We start from the raw sequence: 20,205 nt of genomic DNA, 5'->3' as shown, positions 1-20,205 counted from the left end.
GAAGTGGAGAGGTGGGTTAGTAAGTTTGCAGATGACACGAAGGTTGGACGTGTTGTGGATAGTGTAAAATGTTTTCATAGGTTACATCAGGATATAGACAGGATGCAGATTTGGGTGGAGAAATGGCAGATGGAGTTCAATCTGGAAAAGTATGAAGTGATACACTTTGGAAGATGGAATTTGAAGGCAGAGTACAAGGTTAGTGGCAGGATTCTTTGCAGTGTGGAGGAACAGAGGGATCTTGGAATCCAAGTCCATAGATCCCTCAAAGTGCCAGGCAAGTTGATAGGGTTGTTAAGAAGGCATATGGTGTGCTGGCCTTCATTAGTTGGGGGACTGAATTCAAGAGTTGTGAGGTACTGTTGCAGTTACACAAAAATCTGGTTAGACCACAAAGATTATTGTGTTCAGTTCTGGTCACCTCATTATAGGAAGGATGTGGAAGCTTTAGAGAGGGTGCAGAGGAGATTTACCAGGATGCTGCCTGGATTAGAGAACATGTCCTATAAGGAAAGGATGAACGAGCTAGGGCTTTTCTGTTTGGAGCAATGGAGGATGAGAGGCACCTTGAAAGAGGTGTATAAGATTATGAGAGGAATAGAGTAGATAGCCATCACTTTTTTCCCAGGGCGGCAATAGCCAATACCAGAGGACATCCATTTAAGGTGAGTGGAGGAAAGCTTAGCGAAGATATCAGAGGTAAGCACTGCTGGGGGTGGTGGAAGAGGCTGATACAATAGGAACATTTAAAAGACTCTTGGATAGGCACATGGATGTAAGATAAATGGAGGGTTCTGGGCTGTGTAGGAGGGAAGGGTTAAATTGATTGTGGGGTAGGTTTATATAGGTCGGCACATCATGGGCCAAAGGGCCTGTACTGTGCTGTACTGTTCTGTGTTCTAAGTAGGATACAGAACCATTGTAACAAATGCCCAATGAACTCCAAATATTAAATCATGCTTAAAATAGAAGCAATGACTGCAGATGCTGAAAATCTGAAATAAAACAGAAAATGCTGAAAAAAATCAGCAAGTTATGTGGCATCTGTGGAAAGAGAAAACAGGGTTAATGTTTCAGGTCAAAGACCTTGTTCTGATGAGAAGCTAATGACCTGAAATGTTAACACTTTTTTTCTCTTTCCACAGATACTGCCTTACTTGCTGAGTATTTCCAGCATCTTTGCTTTTATGTTGCAGCCTCTTTGTCTTCTCTTGCTCTCTTGCCTGTCCTTGTATCATCAGTAAGTTTGGCTACAATGTACTAAGTCCCTTCACCCAAGTCATTTATATGGACTTTAAGTAGCTGAGGTCTCAGTACTGATATCCTTGGACTAGAGAGCCAGGGATGTGGTTCCCAGGGATCAACAACCTGTGGTCCATGTCAGGCTTGGTCTGATCTTCTGACCCAGATCCAGGTTCATAACCAGCTCTAGATCTAGATGTGCTGTCTGACTAGCATGGGTCAGTCATTATAAAATAAGTAGAGCATGAGTGGGTACAGATCTGCCACTGCACAACACTGGGGTACAGTACTGGTAGAAACGAACATCAGGGTTGTGATGAGTGGACCAGCAAGGATTTGGATGTGTATGGTGAAAATAAAACATGCTTCTCATAAATGGAAGTGGTTTTGATTATAAATTTGGCTTTCTCCACAAAATAGTTTTCCCCCACTGCTGTAAGGCTCACAGCAGCTTTTTCCTACCCTACTGACTACCATGCCCCCAGGTCTAAGACGTAGTGTAGGATTGCTTTCAGAATTAATTTCCTGTAACTATTGTTAAGGTTGGCAAGCTAAAGAAAATGCAACTGGCCATGTGTTGAGGAATATCTAAAACCATTCTCTAAGCACCATCAGTGCAAATCTTCATCTTGTTCTGCTCATGGCTTGTGATAATAAACATGCTAATGTTCTGCTTCATTTGCTGTAGCAACTACTAAAGGGACTTACCAGTAGGAAAAATTGATGTAAAACCATCTGAACCTGGAAAGGCATCCCTGGGAGCTATAGAAAGTTAAAATACTTGATCAGCATAAGAAGGGTTTTCTGAAAGCACTTTTTCCCAAATTTCCTTTCTGCAAAACCACTTCATCTATTTCGACATATACATATCTAATTACATCCCACTTTTCAAAAAAAGGTCCACAAGAGCGAGTCTCTGATTCAGCAACTAAATTAGTGCTGGCGAAGACTTCACATAGTAATATTCTTTTTATATGCAACTCATGTACAATCCACAGAAACACCATTGATTTTATATTCTACAGGAATACTCCCTGATCCACAAAGATTTGCAGGAAAAACCTCTGGATTATTCATTTAACCTCACCTCCAAGGCATTCAGACCTGGCCTACAGTCTTCTAGATTTACAATTTTTCATCTCACTATGGAGGACTATTTAGTTTTAGGCCATATTTACCTCTAATCTAATCCTGGTCCCACCTGATATTTTGAGGAGGTCATTCAACAAGTTCAGCCTTATTTGTGGGGAGTCAGTTCTCATGAATTATATGTGTTGGTTTTCAGGATCCAGTAGCAGTGTCTTTTTCCCTAAGGTCTAGCATTTAAAGGCCAGGGTTAGAGGTCCCAAGAAGGATGAGGGCAGCAAAGCAAATGAACACTACCATCAGCAAGTTCCCCTTCAAGCTGCACACCATCTTGACTTAGAAATATTTTGTTGTTAATTCCTCACTGCTGGGTCTAGATATTGGAACTACTGAACTGAAAGCTCTAAGGGTGTACTGTCATGACAGAGACTGCAGTCATTCGAGGCAGCGGCTCTTCACTACTTTCTCAAGGACAGATAGAACTGGGTAATTGAAAGTGACCCTGTCAGCAATGCCCATATTCCCTAAATTAAATAAAAGGCATCAAGAATCAGCCTCATCCAACAAGGTGAAGGAAGAACAAATGGAATACGATTAACTATGCATAGTGTGAATGCTTGCTACATGCTTCAGACTAAGGTGGGAATAAAAGGGCCAACATGGAACTCTGACCCTTGATCTGTGGATATGGCAGTGGAGCTTATTGTTGTTGATCAACAGGGAAGTGCACAAGGTTACATTTAACTGAGAACAGAGCAAGAGTCCAGTCCTGACTGTGGCCATGAAAATCATGTGCTGCGGACAGCTTTTGTAAAATCATATGTGCACAGACCACCATTTCAGTGCTATGCAACTGCAGCAATTCAAGAAGGTGGATCAGAACACCCTTCTGAAGGGCAATTAAGGATGAGCAGTAAATGCTGGCCTTGCCAGTGACTCTGCATCCCATAAGTAAACAAAAGGAATTAAATGGAAAATCACATTGTTGATTCCCGGGTGAACTTCTTGCTGGGTGCCAAGCTCTGGCAGTTGCGAAGGTACTGGGAGAATTTCACCTGAAAAGTCTTTAAAGAATATAAAGCAGAGTAGCAGACGTTGCAGAGAACTCACCCATGCATTCGTTTGGATTCTGGTTGCTCACTACCTCCACATCGTGCACTGCCACTTCTCCTCTCTTCCCTTTTCCAACTATTACTTCCAGGCCGACCTTTAGAGAAAGAAGGTTTTAAAGGCTTGAGCAAAGTTACAGCCACCAAGTCAGAGTCACAAACTGATGGTTTCATCTAAAATCAAATGGTCAAATTCAAACTGTATTGCACGTGTTGATGGAGAATTCTGGTAGATTTTCATCTTGATTCCTGAATCTAACCAAAGAAATCAGCACAGTATTCCAGCTTAAGTTACTCAAAACTGAACTGATTGTACTCCAGTGGGCTGACAACTAAAGAAGTTTGCCTTCACTTTTATTCATACTTCTTCTTATAATCTTCAATTCTTATACAACTTCTTAAAATTTATCAATGCAGTATCTACTTTGTATATTTTTATTATTATACTAATATATAACATATATTATAATATATTATTATTTTACTTTCACATGTCTATACAAAAACATTCTTCAATTTGTTTTTACTTTTCAACTTTGTTTTGCCTTATATCACCTGCAGTCTGGTGACATAGTGGTCAGGTTATTGGACTTGAATCTAGACTATTGATCCAGAAGCACAACTTTGAATGTCACTGCAGAATTTAAATGCAAGTAATAAATCTGGAATAAAAAGAATTAGACCAGGTAATGGTTATTATGAAATTACTAGGTCAGTGCAAGAACCCATCTGGTTCACTAAAGTTGTTCAAGAAAGGAAATCTGCCATCCTTATCTCTTCTGGCCATCATTTGACTCCAGTTGATTCTGAAATGGCCCAGCAATCCAACTGATGGACGATGAATTCTGCCCTTGCCAGTGTTGTCCATATCCATGAAAAAATTATATTACGACTAGAAAAACAAAGGACTGCAGATGCTGGAATATCTGGATGAAAAATACTGTGATACTGGAGGAACTCAGCAGGCAAGGCAGCATCCGTGGAGAAAAGCAGGTGGTCAACGTTTTGGGTCAGGACCCTTCTTCAGGACTGAAGATAGGAAAAGAGGGAAGCCCAATATACAGGAAGGAGGTAAAACTTCCCAACATCTATGCTTCTGCTTTTGACCTATCATCATGTCCCATCTCAATCTTGTGTATTCCAGCATTTCTCACTGGAGGTTTCCCTTAACTGAAGAGTTTTGACATCTTGTATAACATTGTATAATTTAAGTTTAAATTATATTTTTCTTGTGAATGTCTCTGATGCTATGTGCCTGTAATGCTGCTGCAAGTAAGCTTTTCACTACACCTGTGCGTAAATGTACTTGTGCATATGACAATAAACTCCACTTTGACTTTGATCTGAGCAGATAAATATTTGAACTATATCATGCTTTGATCGTGTGATTTAAAGATATTTAAATTATATATAGATTTCAAGTCATTGTGTAATGCTTTAATGAATTGCTGATGTTACCTGATAGACATGTGATGATTGTGGGAGCAGCACTCGCCCTTCCTGCCAGTGGCTACCTTGAGGTCCACCCATAGTCCAAAGGACATTTGTAGGGAAGCCACCCATCAGCTTTCTTTGAATCACATTCAAACTGCTACCTTGAGTTCCGCGGATTTGGTACCAAAAAACCAAACAATGGCCATAATTCGCAAGTGGCAATGAAGGGCTCCATAGCCGTGCAAATTGTTCTTCCTTTTCTCCAATTTTTTCAGTATAAATAAAATGGTCTTTTCCTACGTGGACACAGAAAAACACTTCAGTTATGATAGATAAAGGAAGCATTGAATAAGAAATAAATATACGGCTTAACCCAGCTTTTATTTCTATACACCTGTACAAGCCAGTTCATCAGCACTGTATATTATTAATTAAGCCATTATTAAATGATACCTAAACTTCCAAAACATTTATTTGTTTTCAGCTATTCACCATTCAGACCAGGTCCATTGTTTGTCACAGGCAAAATTTCTCCTTTCTCCATCTCAGCCAAATAAATCCAAAATGCTTCATTGGAGTAATAAACTACCTCACTGTAAATTTCAACACTGCTCCCGACCTGATACCTTGCACCTACTTATGTCTTGATCAGTACCTTTAGCCGTTCTTGTTGGGTGTTTTCTCATTAAATCCTCCTTTCCTAGCCTCACTTGTAAATTTGCATCTACTTCTCGAACACATCAATTTTATAATGCTCCTTTGAACTTATAAATCTCTCTTAGGCTTCAGTGCTGTTTATGTCTGCAAGTTCCTTCAACACTCATTCATCTGATCTGCGTCAGCTGTACCTTTCCCCTCCCTCTGCTTCACCTTTGTAATCACAGACTTTGGTCTCTGGAATCTAAAACACTGACTAAATCCCTGGTGTAGATGGAAGGTTGACTGGCTAAAAGGAAAAAAGAAAAGATGCATAAATAGATCTTGCTCTGTTTGACAAGAAGTGACATGTCACTGCAATCAGTGCTGGGGCCTCACCTTTTTACAATTTAAGGACATGACTTGGATGAAGGCACCAAAGATATGGTTTCTGAATTTGTTTATGAGACAAAGAAAGGTAGAAAAATAAGTTATGAAGGGACGTAGATAGCTTAAGTGAGAGGGCATAGATTGGAAAATGAGATAATGTGGGGAAAATGTGTAATTCTCCATTTTGGCAAGAAAAATAAAATGAAGCATATTAACTAAATGGTGAGATGAGGCAGCAGAGTACTGGATATCCAGCACATGATTTGCAAAAGACTAGTATTAAGTTACAGCAAGAAATTAGGAAAATTAACAGAATGTTATCACCTATTGCTAGGGGAATTGAATGCAAGAGTAAGGAGGTTATTCTTCTATTATATAGGGCATTGGTGAAACCACAACTAAAGTACTGCATTCAGTATTGGTCTTCTTACTTGAGGAAGGTTGTTAATGCATTGGAAGCAGTTCAGGGAAAGTTGTTTTTATTTTGTTGCATGTTAGATGTTCAGCTTTCCCAGTTTGCAGTTCTACAAGGTCAGTCCGTATCCCTTCCCCACTACTCTTATTCCTATTCTCTCTGCTTCTACAGCCAAGGACTGTGCACTTTGACACATAGAAACTGTGTGACCTGATATACTTTTAAAAAAGTGCAGGCCGCAGTCCTACTTATTATTTTTTCCTAAAATATTCATTTTTTAAAAGCAGAAGGCAGCTCTCCTCTCCCTCCCCTCTTTTTGTCTGCTTCCCTTCCCCCAGGCATTGCCACAGGGGGATTGATGAGTTATTTTGAAGTTTATTTTTCTCTCCAATATTTTCCTCCCTCCCTGTCTCCGAAGGTTATTCCTAGCTGAGTTATGGTCCCACTGGTGGCAACTGCTTGCTGGAAACCTCCTCCTAAGTTATCATTCTGCTTCTGTGAGCTGCGAGCTTCTATATTCACTGGGGGATGAATAATCCTTGAGGCGAGGGGGCGTCCCAGCGAGAGTTGACCCTTCCTCATCCCACCAGGCCATTACTGCCCTCATGACCCGGGTGCACAGAGGTTTGCTTCCACTTTCTCAGGTGAGATTGGCAGGAGCAGAGATCAAACCTGACATCTGTGGGAAGCAGCCAATTCCTTATCCAGCTGAACAGCTGACACATCTCAAAATAACAATCCTTTCACTTCAATACTGAATTTAAAAAAGAATGCAATAAAGTTCCTTTCAGCTAGTTGCCAACAGCAACGAGCTGTTTGAAAACCTGTAATCATCTCAATTCAGGTGTCACAAATGTGAAATAGAAAATTATGAAGTTGAGCACGTTGTGACCAATTATTCTTGATTGTTCCATGGTGACAGAAGATACAGCAGCATAGTGATTATCAGAAACCTGGAGAATTGATCCAACGAGGTAGTTAGGGGAACTTAAGTTCGTATAATTAAATAAATCTGGAATAAAAAGCTTATGTCAATACTGGTGACCGTAAAACTGGTCATCATAAAAAAATAATCTGGTTCACAGTTGTTCTTCTGGGAATATCTGCTACTATTGCCCAGTTTTGCTGATATGTGTTCCAAACTTGGAATATTGTACAGGTCCTCCCCAGGTTACGAAAGTGACAACAGATGTTGAAAGGGTGGTGAAGAAGACACATAGCAGGTTTGCCTTTGTAGGTCAGGGCCTAAAAAATAAAAGTTGGGATATTATGCGGCAACTTGGCAAAACTCTGGTTAGACTGCATGGAGTATTGTGCGCAGTTCTGGTTGCCACACTACAGGAAGGATGTGGTTGCACTGGAAAGAGTGCAGAAAAGATTCACCTGGATGTTACCTGGTTTGGAGGACTTCAGTTATGGGTGGAGATTGGGTAGACTGGGTTTGTTTTCTCTGGCGCAGAAGAGGCTGAGGGATGACCTGATAGAGGTATATACCACTTATCCGCTTCTGCTTGTCATATGATTGCTTTTGTTACATTAATGACCAAGAGATCCATTCTATTTAAATGGAAGGACCCTATACCCCCTACTACATATCAATGGTTTTCTCAAACTATAACATGTTTAAACTTAGAAAAAATTAGGAGTGGTACTGTTGATCCTTCACTTAAATTTGAGGAAGTTTGGAATCAATTTATTCAATCTTTCCATTCAATATGAACAGATCTTTATCGAATCCCCTTCAATAACCTTTGAATATAGAGGAGCAGAGCTGATGACATAAGAATGTGTTTTTTTTTAATCGAAGAAATATCAGTCCAGTTTTTTTTCTTTGGTTTGTTTTTGTTTAATATTATATATTTTTTTTGATTTGGGGGTTTTCTCTTCATATAATTAAATTTCTTCTCAATTTTTTCCCCCCAAGAATGCGGGAGGTCTAGATTATATATTTTACTCCTTGTGAGTATAAATATTAACTGTCATTATTGTTATCCCCATCTCTTTGTATCATATGTAGAATTATTAATATTATGTACATCAATTTGAATTAATTTTAAATTCAATAAAAAGATTGAAAAAGAAAAAAAAGAGGTATATATAATTATAAAAGGCATAGACAGAATCTTTTTCCCATGGTAGGGCTATCAGAAACAAGAAGGCATAGGTGAAGATAAGATGAAGGAGTTTTAAAGGGGATTTGAAGGGAAAGGTTTTTATTATGCAGAGAGTGGAATTTGCTGCCAGAAGTGGTAAAGTCAGATACAATGATAATGTATAAGAGATATTTACACAGGCACATAAATAGGCAAGGCATAGATGGATCAGGACCTAGTGCGGGCAGATAGGACTATAGTAGATGGGCAAAAAGGTTGGCATTGACATGGTGGGCTGAAGGGCCTGTTTCTGTGCTGTACAATTCTATAACTCTATGACTCTGAACCCACCAATCTACTTGATTCGTAGCTCCCTTGTCAGTTCAAGAGCAATAGACAATAAATGTCAGCTTTGTTAGTGACACCTCATTCCATGAACAAACAAAACATTTAATATTAACATAGAACAATAGTCCAAACTCAGTCAGAAGTTCATGTTAAAAAACTCATTATATGGAGCACTTTTGATAAAGTAAAACATTTTTAAATTGCTTCACAAAAACCATTATCCAAGAAGAAATGACATCACACTACTGAAGGAAATATTAGGAAAGTTGATCAAACAGGTAGGTTTTAAGGAGCATCTTAAAGGAGAATGGAATAGTAGGGAGCGAATTTTAGATCTTGCAGGCTTGACTGTTGCTTCTAAAGGTGAAGCAATTCAATTCATGAATGTCGACCTGATTGGATTTGGAGAGTTGTAGGGATGGAGGAAAAAGGGAAGACTAAAGTCATGGATGAGAATTCTAAAAGTGAAGTGATCCTAGTCCAGAAACCATAGTAAACACATGGGAGAAAAAGACTTGTTACAAGTTAGATCACTGGGAGCAGAGTTTTGGATGAACTCAAGTTTACAGAAGTAGGGCAAGGTAAAAATGCAGGAAAATGGCCTGTATGGTCAAGTTTTGAAGTAGCAAATAATGGATTGTTTCAGTCACAGAAAGATCCACAGTTCTGAACATTCCTGGGATTCCCTCTCTCTCATGTTCCAGTTGTGTAACAAGTGGTATTCAATGGAATGCTTTAGAAAGGATGTCATTTCACATTTCTTACCCATTGTATAATTTCCATCTGACCCTGTGATGGTGGATTCTCCTTTTCCCAAGTGGACTTCCCACTTAAAGTCAGCGGATTCATCATGATGCCAGTCACAGAAACTTTCCCGGGCTGTGCTCCCAAACTTACAGTTGAAACCGGGCACCTCATTGAAAGGAGAGAAGCGGTCTGCAAGACAGACAGGACTTCATAGTTCATGCAATTGGAAGAAGCAGGCAGTTACAGTACCTCAAAACATCAAGATACAAGATCAACACTCTAACAAACTTCTACAGATTCTACAGATGTATCTACAGGAGACGCTGCCTCAGAAAGACAACATCCATCATCAAAGATCCGCACCATCCGGGCCTTGCTATCTTCTCACAGCTACCATCGGGCAGGAGGTACAGAAGCCTGAAGTCTCGCACCACCAGGTTCAAGAACAGCTACTTCACTTCAACCATTCTGTTGTTGAACCAACTGGCACAACCCTAATCACTACAACACTATGACCACTTTGATCACTTTGCACTAAAATGGACTTTTTTTCGTTCTATTGTGTTCCTTCTTGCAAAAATTGGGTATAATTTATGTCTAATTTATGTTTTTCTTGTGAATGCTGCTTATATGATGCAATAAGCCTGTGATGCTGCTGCAAGTAAGATTTTCATTGCACCTGTGCATACATGTACTTGTGCATATGACAATAATAGGCACGGTAGTGTAGCAGTTAGCATAACGCTATTACAGCGCCAGTGACCCGGGTTCAATTCTGGCCACCATCTGTAAGGAGTTTGTACGTTCTCCCTGTGTCTGCGTGGGTTTCCTCCGGGTGCTCCGGTTTCCTCCCACATTCCAAAGACATATGGGTTAGGAAGTTGTGGGCATGTATGTTGGCGCCAGAAGTGTGGCGACACTTGCGGGCTGCTCCCAGAACACTCTACGCAAAGATGCATTTCACAGTGTGTTTCGATTTACATGTGACTAACAAAGAAATCTTGTCTTACATCGAAACACAGTGAAATGCATCTTTCTGCATAGAGTGTTCTGGGGGCAGCCTGCAGGTGTCGCCACGCTTCTGGCGCCAACATAGCACGCCCACAACTTCCTAACCCGTACATCTTTGGAATGTGGGAGGAAACCGGAGCACCCGGAGGAAACCCACGCAGACACGGGGTGAACGTACAAACTCCTTACAGACAGCGGTGGGAATTGAACCCGGGTCGCTGATGCTGTAATAGCGTTACGCTAACCACTACACTACTGTACCGTGTATATGTGACTAATAAAGATATCTTATATCTTATATCTTAAACTCGACCTTGAATACCTGGAGCAACACCAGGGCTGCAATGGGAAGAGAAGGCATTCTATTTGATAGACTGCCTGTAGGGAATGCCGCAAGCTTTTCCCAGGATTCCAGCAGCTATTGATTTTATTTTGTAAACACTGCTCAATCAAGGTGTGAGATTTCAGTCAACTCACAAGAATGGAGGCTTTGTGACTTTAATGTCAAATGTTACCATGGTAACCACAAATGGATCCATGGTACAAATTCAGTTTTATAGATTCTCATCGATTTTCATTGGAGGTTCAAACTTGGCTTTTCCTTGCATCGATGCACCATATTCCATTGACGTGTGAGGTTATTTTTACTATTTCTCTCAGTAACTACCATTAGAGGCAAGCAAGGCTAGTGGTGGCAGAGAGTACTTGAAGGCTTTGTTGTATTCTGCTAGGGTTCAGCCAAATGCTGTATTGTGTCACAGTCTAAAGAAGCCAGAATTCAACTCACAATGTGGTCACAGCTGTTTTAAAGCATAATTTTTCTGTATATATTCACTCAAACCAAATATTTTGCAACCAGGAGTCCCAGATCATAACTGGTGCAAAAGCAGAAGTGAAACCAGGGAACTAATTTTCTCCATCAGTTGTTTATTTAATCTCCTCCTAAATGTTGTGATGTCTTGGTTTTGATGGCCACTGATGTTAATTCATTCCAGCTTCTAATAAATGCTTGTGAGAAACAAAAAAATCTACTAACCTCCTCTTTACTACATTTAGAAGTGATCCAGATTTATGGCATCCCACACACCCTTTGCTGATTTACTGATCAGTGGGGAAAATACCTTTCACTTTTTCTGTTCAAAACCTAATTAGATCTTCCTTGACCTTCTCTCCTTTAGTGATTACAGCTTCCTGGGCTGTCGATAGTATCATGAGGATAGCTCAGTAGTTTCCTGTTGTGCAGACTCATAAATCTAAACCAATTTGCTAATGGACCACCAGGAAAACTGACCATAGACTGGACTGAAAATTCCTTTGGTCATTATGTGGTGCAGTACCAGGAGCACATCAGTGAAGGTTTAATTATTCAACAGTCCACTAGTACTATCAACTAAAATTGTGGGTCATTAACCCAGAATTTCTGATTGAGTCACTAGTCTACCTACTGACTGATGGTGAGGATTCTACTGCTCAGGATGTAACTATGAATGTGAAGATTTGCTCTGTTAACTGTTTCGCTAAATACTTACAATTAAATATATACAAATGAATACAATAGGGACACAGACTGTGCTGGCTTACAGCTCCAACAACCCGCGTTCAATCCTGACCTCTGGTCCTATCCATGTGGAGTTTGCGTCTTCTACCATTAGAGGCAAGCAAGGCTAGTGGTTGCAGAGAGTACTTGAAGGCTTTGTTGTATGACCATGTCTGTGGTCATACAACAAAGCCTTGTCATGACCATATCTGGATACTCTGGTTTCCCCCACATCCCAAAGGCATGTTGGTTAGTAACTGGCCATTGTAAATTGCCCCTGGTGTGTACAGGAGTGGTGGAATTTGGGGGCAGTTTATAGGAATATGGGGAGAATAAAGTGGGATTAGTATAGGATCTATGTGAATGGGTGCTTGATGGTCAGCGCGAACTCAGTGGGCTGAAGGGCCTGTTTCCATGTTGCCTTATTCCATAAATGTATGACTTTATAACTCAAGGGAGATATCAGAGGGAGGTTTTTCACCCAGAGTGTGGTTGGTGCATGGAATGCGCTGCCTGGGGTGGTGGTGGAGGCAGGTACACTGGTCAAGTTCAAGAGATTGTTAAATAAGCATATGGAGGAATTTAAAATAGGGGGATATGTGGGAGAAAGGGGTTAGGTAGTCTTAAGCAAGGTTTAAAGGTCGGCATAACATGGTGGGCCAAAGGGCCTGTATTGTGCTGTATTGTTCTATGGTTCTATGTTTAACTTGGGAGTGTAAATTGGGATGTCCTTTTTGAAGGAAAATGTACCATGGGGATGTGGTCGATATTCAGGGATCTTATGCAGGATGTTAGGGATAAATATGTCCCGGTGAAGCAGAGAAGGAATGGCAGGGTGAAGGAACCGTGGGTGACGAGAGAGGTGGAACGACTTGTTAGGGAGAAGAAGGTAACATACGTGAGGTATAAGCAGCAAGGTTCAGACAGGGCCCGTGAGGAATATAGGGTAGCGAGGAAGGAACTTAAGAAAGGGCTGAAGAGAGCTAGAAGGGGACATGAAAAGGCTTTGGCTAGTAGGGTTAAGGAAAATCCCAAGGCCTTTTTCAAGTACGGGAAGGGTAGGAGGATGGCTAGGGTGAAGGTAGGTCCGATTAAGGACAAAGGTGGGAGAATTTGCCTGGGGGCGGCGGAAGTGGGAGAAGTTCTCAATGAGTACTTCTCTTCGGTATTCACCAGGGAGAGGGGTCTTGATGATGCGGAAGGGAGTGCTGGTAGGGGTAATGTTCTCGAGGTTGTTGATATCAAGAGAGAGGATGTGTTGAAGTTGTTAAATAATATTAAGACAGATAAATCTCCGGGGCCTGACGGGATTTTCCCCAGGCTGCTTCGAGAGGCTAGGGAGGAGATTGCTGAACTGCTGGTAAGGATCTTTGAGTCCTTGTTGTCTACGGGGGTGGTGCCAGAGGATTGGAGGGTTGCGAATGTGGTCCCCTTGTTCAAAAGAGGTAATAGGGATAGGCCAGGGAATTATAGACCGGTGAGTCTCACGTCTATGGTGGGTAAGCTGTTAGAAAGGATTCTAAGGGATAGGATTTATGAACACCTTGAGAATCATGGACTGATTAGGGACAGCCAGCCTGGCTTTGTGAAGGGAAGATCTTGCCTCACAAGCCTGATAGAGTTCTTTGAGGAGATGACCAGGAAGATTGATGAGGGCAGTGTGGTGGATGTGGTTTACATGGATTTTAGTAAGGCGTTTGATAAGGTTCCTCATGGTAGGCTTCTTCAGAAGGTCAGAGGCCGAGGGATCCAAGGAAGCTTGGCTGTGTGGATTAGGACTTGGCTTGCATGTAGAAAGCAGAGGGTTGTGGTGGAGGGAGTGCCCTCGGATTGGAAGGCAGTGACTAGTGGTGTCCCGCAGGGATCGGTTCTGGGACCTCTACTTTTTGTGATATTTATAGATGACTTAGATGAGGGGGTGGAGGGCTGGGTTAGTAAGTTTGCGGACGACACTAAGATAGGCGGTGTTGTGGATAGTGTGGAGGGCTGTCGGAGCTTACAGAGGGATATTGATAAGATGCAGAGCTGGGCTGACAAGTGGCAGATGGAGTTCAATCCGGAAAAGTGTGAGGTGGTACACTTTGGAAGGACAAACTCCAGGGCAGAGTACAGGGTAAACGGCAAGGTACTTGGCAGTGTGGAGGAGCAGAGGGATCTGGGGGTTCATATTCACAGTTCGTTGAAAGTTGCCTCACAGGTGGAAAGAGCAGTTAAGAAGGCCAATGGGATGTTGGCTTTCATAAGTCGCGGGATTGAGTTTAAGAGCCGCGAGGTTATGATGCAGCTTTACAAAACTCTAGTTAGGCCACACTTAGAGTACTGTGTTCAGTTCTGGTCGCCTCATTATAGGAAGGATGTGGAGGCGTTGGAGAGGGTGCAGAGGAGATTTACCAGGATGCTGCCTGGATTGGAGAGTATTGAATATGAGGAGAGGCTTAAGGTGCTAGGGCTTTATTCACTGGAAAGGAGGAGGATGAGAGGAGACATGATAGAGGTATATAAAATATTGAGAGGAATAGATAGAGTAGACAGTCAGCGCCTCCTTCCCAGGGCACCAATGCTCAAGACGAGAGGTCATGGCTTTAAGGTTATGGGTGGGAGGTTCAGGGGAGATGTCAGAGGGAGGTTTTTCACCCAAAGAGTGGTTGGTGCATGGAATGCACTGCCTGGGGTGGTGGTGGAGACAGATACATTGAACAGGTTCAAGAGCTTGTTGGATAGGCATATGGAGGAACGTGAGATAGAGGGATATGCGGGAGGAAGGGGTTAGGTAGTGTGAGGGTGGTCTGATGGACGGCACGACACGGTGGGCCGAAGGGCCTGTTTTGTGCTGTATGGTTCTATGGTTCTATAATGAATCGAAGAATTCACATTGCAGTGCTATTACTCCACTGGATTAGGATTAATGTGCCTTAGATGAAGAAGTATCTGTGTGAAAATATCTACACATGGGTTTACTGAATCAATCACCAGCATGAGGGTGTTGTAGCCTTGCTTTAGTGGGCAGGAAGTGGGTGTGCTCACTCATATCTGGTCGGCAGCCAGATGTTGGGAATCATGACTGGCACTAGCTGCAACAGAAGGAGTGGGAGGGGTTTATCATCACTGCCTTTGTTTCCACTGATTTCACAGCAGCAGCTCTGAATAAGAAAAACGTGAGGCTTAGAGACCAACTCAAGCCAAGCATTTTGTGCTGATTGTGCTGTTGTATGATGAATAGATTGGATGGGGATAGGGTAGCAGATCCAGTGGGTGCTTGAGCAGAGTTCTGGCATTAACAGCTGATCGGGCTCTTTCTATGCTGAAAAATCCCCTGACTTTATGGTTGTACAGAGGCATTTCATTTTTTGAGCTGATGGCCACTTGAACATACATTGTCAAGGCTGGGCCTCATTTAGACATCATCAGTGAACAAGCTGACACTAATGGCCCTCCTCTTGCAGCCCGTTGGATCATACCAGTGCAACAATGGCTGGCCCCAGGGAGATGTGGGAGATGAGAAGGAGAACCAGTCATGGAGGGGCGCTAGGAGGTAGTGAGGGAAGCAGGCCAGGTTCCTGTGCAATCCTTCTCCTCCTGGCCCCACACAAGTAATTTTTTACAGCTCTACTTCTTGGCTCACAGCCTCAGATGAACAGGATGTGCATAATAAACTCTCCTCCTGGTACGCAGGGAAAACAGGATGTAATGGAACCCCAACAGAAATGTGTTGATGAGTCTCTGCCACCTATTCAACCTGTGACAAGGTGGGAGGTGTTGGAGACCAGTGAGAGAATGCTGCTTTGTAATGACGTGGCCAACCTTCCCTTTGGCCTAGCTCCCCCCAGGCAGAGTGAGTTATCCACCCACCGAGATCCCTGCCAGTCAGACAGTCTCTTTGTTTGTCTCCAGCTAGTTAATTTATTTCAATCTATGAACGATGACACAGAACATTCTATAAATTTATACAAACTAAGACATCACTGTAACTTATGCCAGAGTGCACTTATTCCTTGTCGGACTGCTGCTGCCAGCAGTAAAATAATCCGGTATCCACTTACCCTCCCCTTTTTAGTAATGAAAACAAAAGGTCGTCTGAACTCATCTAAATATACTCTTTACTGAAAAAGTAATCAATTATGTTTAATTCACCAATATTATCACATGATGCTTGTCTAGGACCAAAAGTCAAAGTTATAGTTGTGCTGCACAGAAACAGGATCTTTGGCCCACAATGTCTCTGCTGACCATCATGCCTATCTATACTAATCCCATTTGCCTGCATTAATTCCATATCCCTCTATGCCTTGCTCATTCAAATACTTGTCCAGGTGCCTCTTAAACATTGTTACTATTCCTAACTCCTCTGGCAGCTCATTCCAGATACTAACTACTCTTTACATGAAAAATGTACTCCTCAGATCCCCTTTAAATCATCCACCTCTCATCTTAAACCCATGCTCTTTACTTTTAGATGCTCCTACCATGGGAAACGGACTCTGACTATTTACCTTATCTATGCCTCTCAAATTGTATAAAAGTACTGTTATTGTTTTTACCTGTACTACCTCAATACACTCTGTACTAACCCAATGTAACTGCATTGTGTAATGAATTGACCTGTACGATCAGTATGCATGACAAGTTTTTCACTATACTTCAGTACAAGTGACAATAATAAACCAATACCAATATACCTCTATCATGTCACCTCTCAGCGTCCTTCACTCCAGGGAAAACAGATCCAGCCTATCCGATCTCTCCTTACAACTCAAGCCCTCTAATCCAGGCAACTCCCTTGTGAACCTCTGCTGCATCCTCTCTAGCTTAATCAGGTCCTTCCTATAGTGTGGCAACTAGAACTGCACACAATACTCCAAGTGCGGCCTAACCCAAGTTTTGTACAACTGTAACATGATGTCCCAACTCTTACATTCAATACCTTGGCCGATGGAGGCAAGCATACCGTAAGCCTTCCTCACCACCCTGTCTACCCATGTTGCCACTTTCAGGGAACTATGTACTTGCACCCCAAGGTCTCTCTGTCCGACAATAATCCCCTGCCATTCACTGTATCTCTCCTGCCTAGTTTAATTTCCCAAAATGCACCTCTACTAGCTATGCCTCTGTGTCATCACAGGAGTATGTCAAAGTGTTGGGAGCTGCACAAATTTGAGTGAGATCCATATGGAAGTGTGTAGGTCCCATTTGGGCTCTTGCTTCTTGGTGGAAAGCACCCTAGAGCTGTTTCAAGTGCCTTTTAACTGGTTTCACCATTTTCAGCAGGGGACGTGGTTGGGTGTTGTACTCTACAAAAAAATAGGTGCAACGGAATTTCTAGCTCACTGTACTCTTGTGAGCTGAGCTGGTTAAATATAAGCGGTGTACTAGAGGGAATCCCTAAACCTAGGACATTGCCTTCAACCCTCCGGTCTTAAGTAGGGGAGCACCCTTTAACATGTTTTTCAAATGTAGATGTGTTAGCAGGTTTTCCAAAAACACTGAAGCATTCCAGAGGACCCTGGCCTAACTTCCAAAACAAAAGTTAGCTACCCAAAGGATAGCAGTGCTGCTTAGTCACAAGTTGACTTATTAGTAGACCTTATTAGTTAGGTCAATAAACACAGGAATCTGATGACAGAGAGACAGAAATGTGCTGCTTCATGACCCCTGAGATTATGTTGTAGTCTCTAGACTGTGACTTGAAAAACAATGCATTATTGTGTGAGAATACATATTTCATATCAGGTAAGTAGAAGCTCCACAAGCTTCTCAATGGTTTGATTTTGAGGCCCTTAAACAGACTGTTGGGTTTCTATGTAATCTGGAAACAATGCAAAACGCCAGCATATATAGACTGCATGAAATAACCAATACTGCGTTAGTGTTCATAATGCTACATTCCATTTGTACTTGCAACCTATATATAGGGTGGACCTGACTTCTATGGTATTGGAGATATGATGATCTTATTGGTAAGAGATTCATATGATTGTTCTGTGGTGGAGGCAGACAGCCATTAAAAACATTACCACCTGCCTCATAAATAGGGCAGAGAAATGTCAGCAAACCTGTTAAATGTGTGTTTGCTAGTTATCAAAGATGATAATTTCTAAATGTATATTCCCTGCTGCAAAGAATATTTTTGACACCCTTAATTATAACTGTCAACAACATGTTGAAGGAAATTTCAATGAAAAATTCTATGTACAATAACTATCAGGTGCAGGTTCTTTCTTCCCCTAATGCACTGAGAATTGCATGTATCTTGTTATAAATTTTCAAATTAGCAGGATCGCTCATCCATGTCCTTGGGGAAAACGCCATGGCTTGTCTCTCCCCGTACACTAGGGGGCATTGGAGAGCTGGAATCCAGTGGCAGCGCCATGGTTTCCTATTGAAAGAATGGGGGTTGACTTGAGGCTGTGCTTGCATGTTTCAATAAGCAGTTGCTTCCCGAACTAAAACAAGGAGCTAGACATATGGGAGAGACTACTTTGCATGACTGGTGAGTCTTGCTTACTGAAATTTGAATGTGCCTGGAGTGATACTTTAATCTCACCAACCACACAGTTGATGCTTCTGGCACATCAGTGACAAGTGGCAAATATATATAAAAAAGAACGTTTCATGGCATAGAGAATTAACTCCTTAATGACAGTGATACACTGACTTGCAGCTAATCAGACACTTCAGAAGTGTGGTTCATACAAACACTTCAGTATTTGGATCAAACAGTTTTATGAGCCCAGTATAAGCTCTTGACCACGTCCTGATCTGTAGGTTGAAGAAAAATCCTTCGTTCACATTGCACTGCTTTGAAAACACTTCCCAAAATGAGAGGGCAGGGGAGGGTCAACCATTACTTACAAAGCCGGCTAAATAATGTCTGGCTAGTGGCTCAGTTGCTGGAGCTCTTGTGTTCTGCACCAGAAAATTGTAGGTTCAAGTCCTAGAAACTCGAAACCCAGAAGTCTAAGCTCTAGTGCTGAAAGAGCTTTGCATTGTCATGGTGCTGCCATTTACACAAGATGTCAGGAGGTCTAGAAGATACTGTGCCAGTGTTTTAAACAACAGAGGAGTTAAAGGGCAAGCTGGCCAATATTGACCCCTCAGTGAAAACAGATTAGCTGATTCATATAAATTGCTGTATTTTGGAGCTTGTTGTGCACAAATTGGCTGCTACATTTCCTACATTGCCAAAGTGACTATATCTTAAAAGTACAACATTGGCAACAAAGCCTCTAAAATGTCCTGAACTTGACAAAAGGGTTACATAAATGCAAATCTTTCCTCTTTTCTTTCATTTGATTAGCATTCTGCATAAATTGTCATTTAATCCTCTTTGTCCAAGTCTCTGATTTTGGCTAATGTTTCAGAAGCTTACAAGAAGTCTATTACCATTTTATTAGTTTTGTAGACAGAGATGCACAATAGCAGGACTGTAGCTGCATTCAAAACATAGTTGCTTTAAAATATAAGGACTGGCAGATGATCAGAACAGTGTGTGTGCAGCAGACTCCACATACGTTGCAGCAGGAGCTCTCCTGGCATTCAGCATGACAGCGGTAATTGTATTTTGCAATGGGCAGCAACTCCAGGAACAAAGCCAAACTCCCTCAAGGCACACTGATGTCCCTTTAATGACCTGGACTCAGTTAAGGTTGGGGGTGGTTCGCTAGCTATCAGGCACATTCTCACTTTTACTAGCTTATAGGAATTAATGAACCTTTGCATTCCAAAGGGGTTACTGCTGGGGTTCAGATGGACAAACACACTTTGGAACTACGTTCTTTTTATGTGACAATGGTAACAATAGGATGTGCTGATTTAAGATTTCTCTGTCTGATAACACATTAAGTTATTCAAAGTTCTTTATTACTAACACTGCACAGTGCAATCTTATCTGATGTGTGGTAAAGTCTGTACACATCCTTTAATAAGCTTTTCTCATTAGCTGGATGAGAAACTTCAGAAGCATAACCATCAGCCCAGTCTGCACCCTGCTCTTCTCCTGTCCCCTGACACGCTCAAACATTGCAGAACAAATGCAACAACTGGGCTTATGACACTTTCCAAATAACCAGAGGGGCATTACTTATTAAATGGGATTGAATTGGTCAATGGACCTTAGAAGTAAATGTTACGACATAAACACAAACCTGCAATGTCTGTAAA

General features: G+C 41.7%; 1 protein-coding gene across 5 annotated transcripts in view; it reads right to left on the bottom strand.

Moving 5' to 3' along the window:
• The window catches only part of nrp1a (neuropilin 1a), a 163,493-nt gene that overhangs the window by 4,557 nt on the left and 138,731 nt on the right, over positions 1-20,205 (bottom strand). For 4 of the 5 annotated variants that reach the window (XM_052015684.1, XM_052015686.1, XM_052015683.1 and 1 more), the window contains exons 14-17: positions 9,519-9,689; positions 4,896-5,167; positions 3,439-3,535; positions 1,951-2,004 (exon numbers count right to left, since the gene is read on the bottom strand). In XM_052015684.1, the coding sequence (XP_051871644.1) occupies positions 1,951-2,004; positions 3,439-3,535; positions 4,896-5,167; positions 9,519-9,689 (594 nt within the window). The remainder of the gene's footprint in view (positions 1-1,950; positions 2,005-3,438; positions 3,536-4,895; positions 5,168-9,518; positions 9,690-20,205) is intronic. The other variant, XM_052015688.1, reaches the window with a different exon arrangement.

The sequence above is a fragment of the Pristis pectinata genome, chromosome 5 (genome assembly GCF_009764475.1).
Source record: "Pristis pectinata isolate sPriPec2 chromosome 5, sPriPec2.1.pri, whole genome shotgun sequence".
Lineage (NCBI taxonomy): Eukaryota > Metazoa > Chordata > Chondrichthyes > Rhinopristiformes > Pristidae > Pristis > Pristis pectinata.
This window is presented reverse-complemented; position numbering and strand designations above follow the sequence as displayed.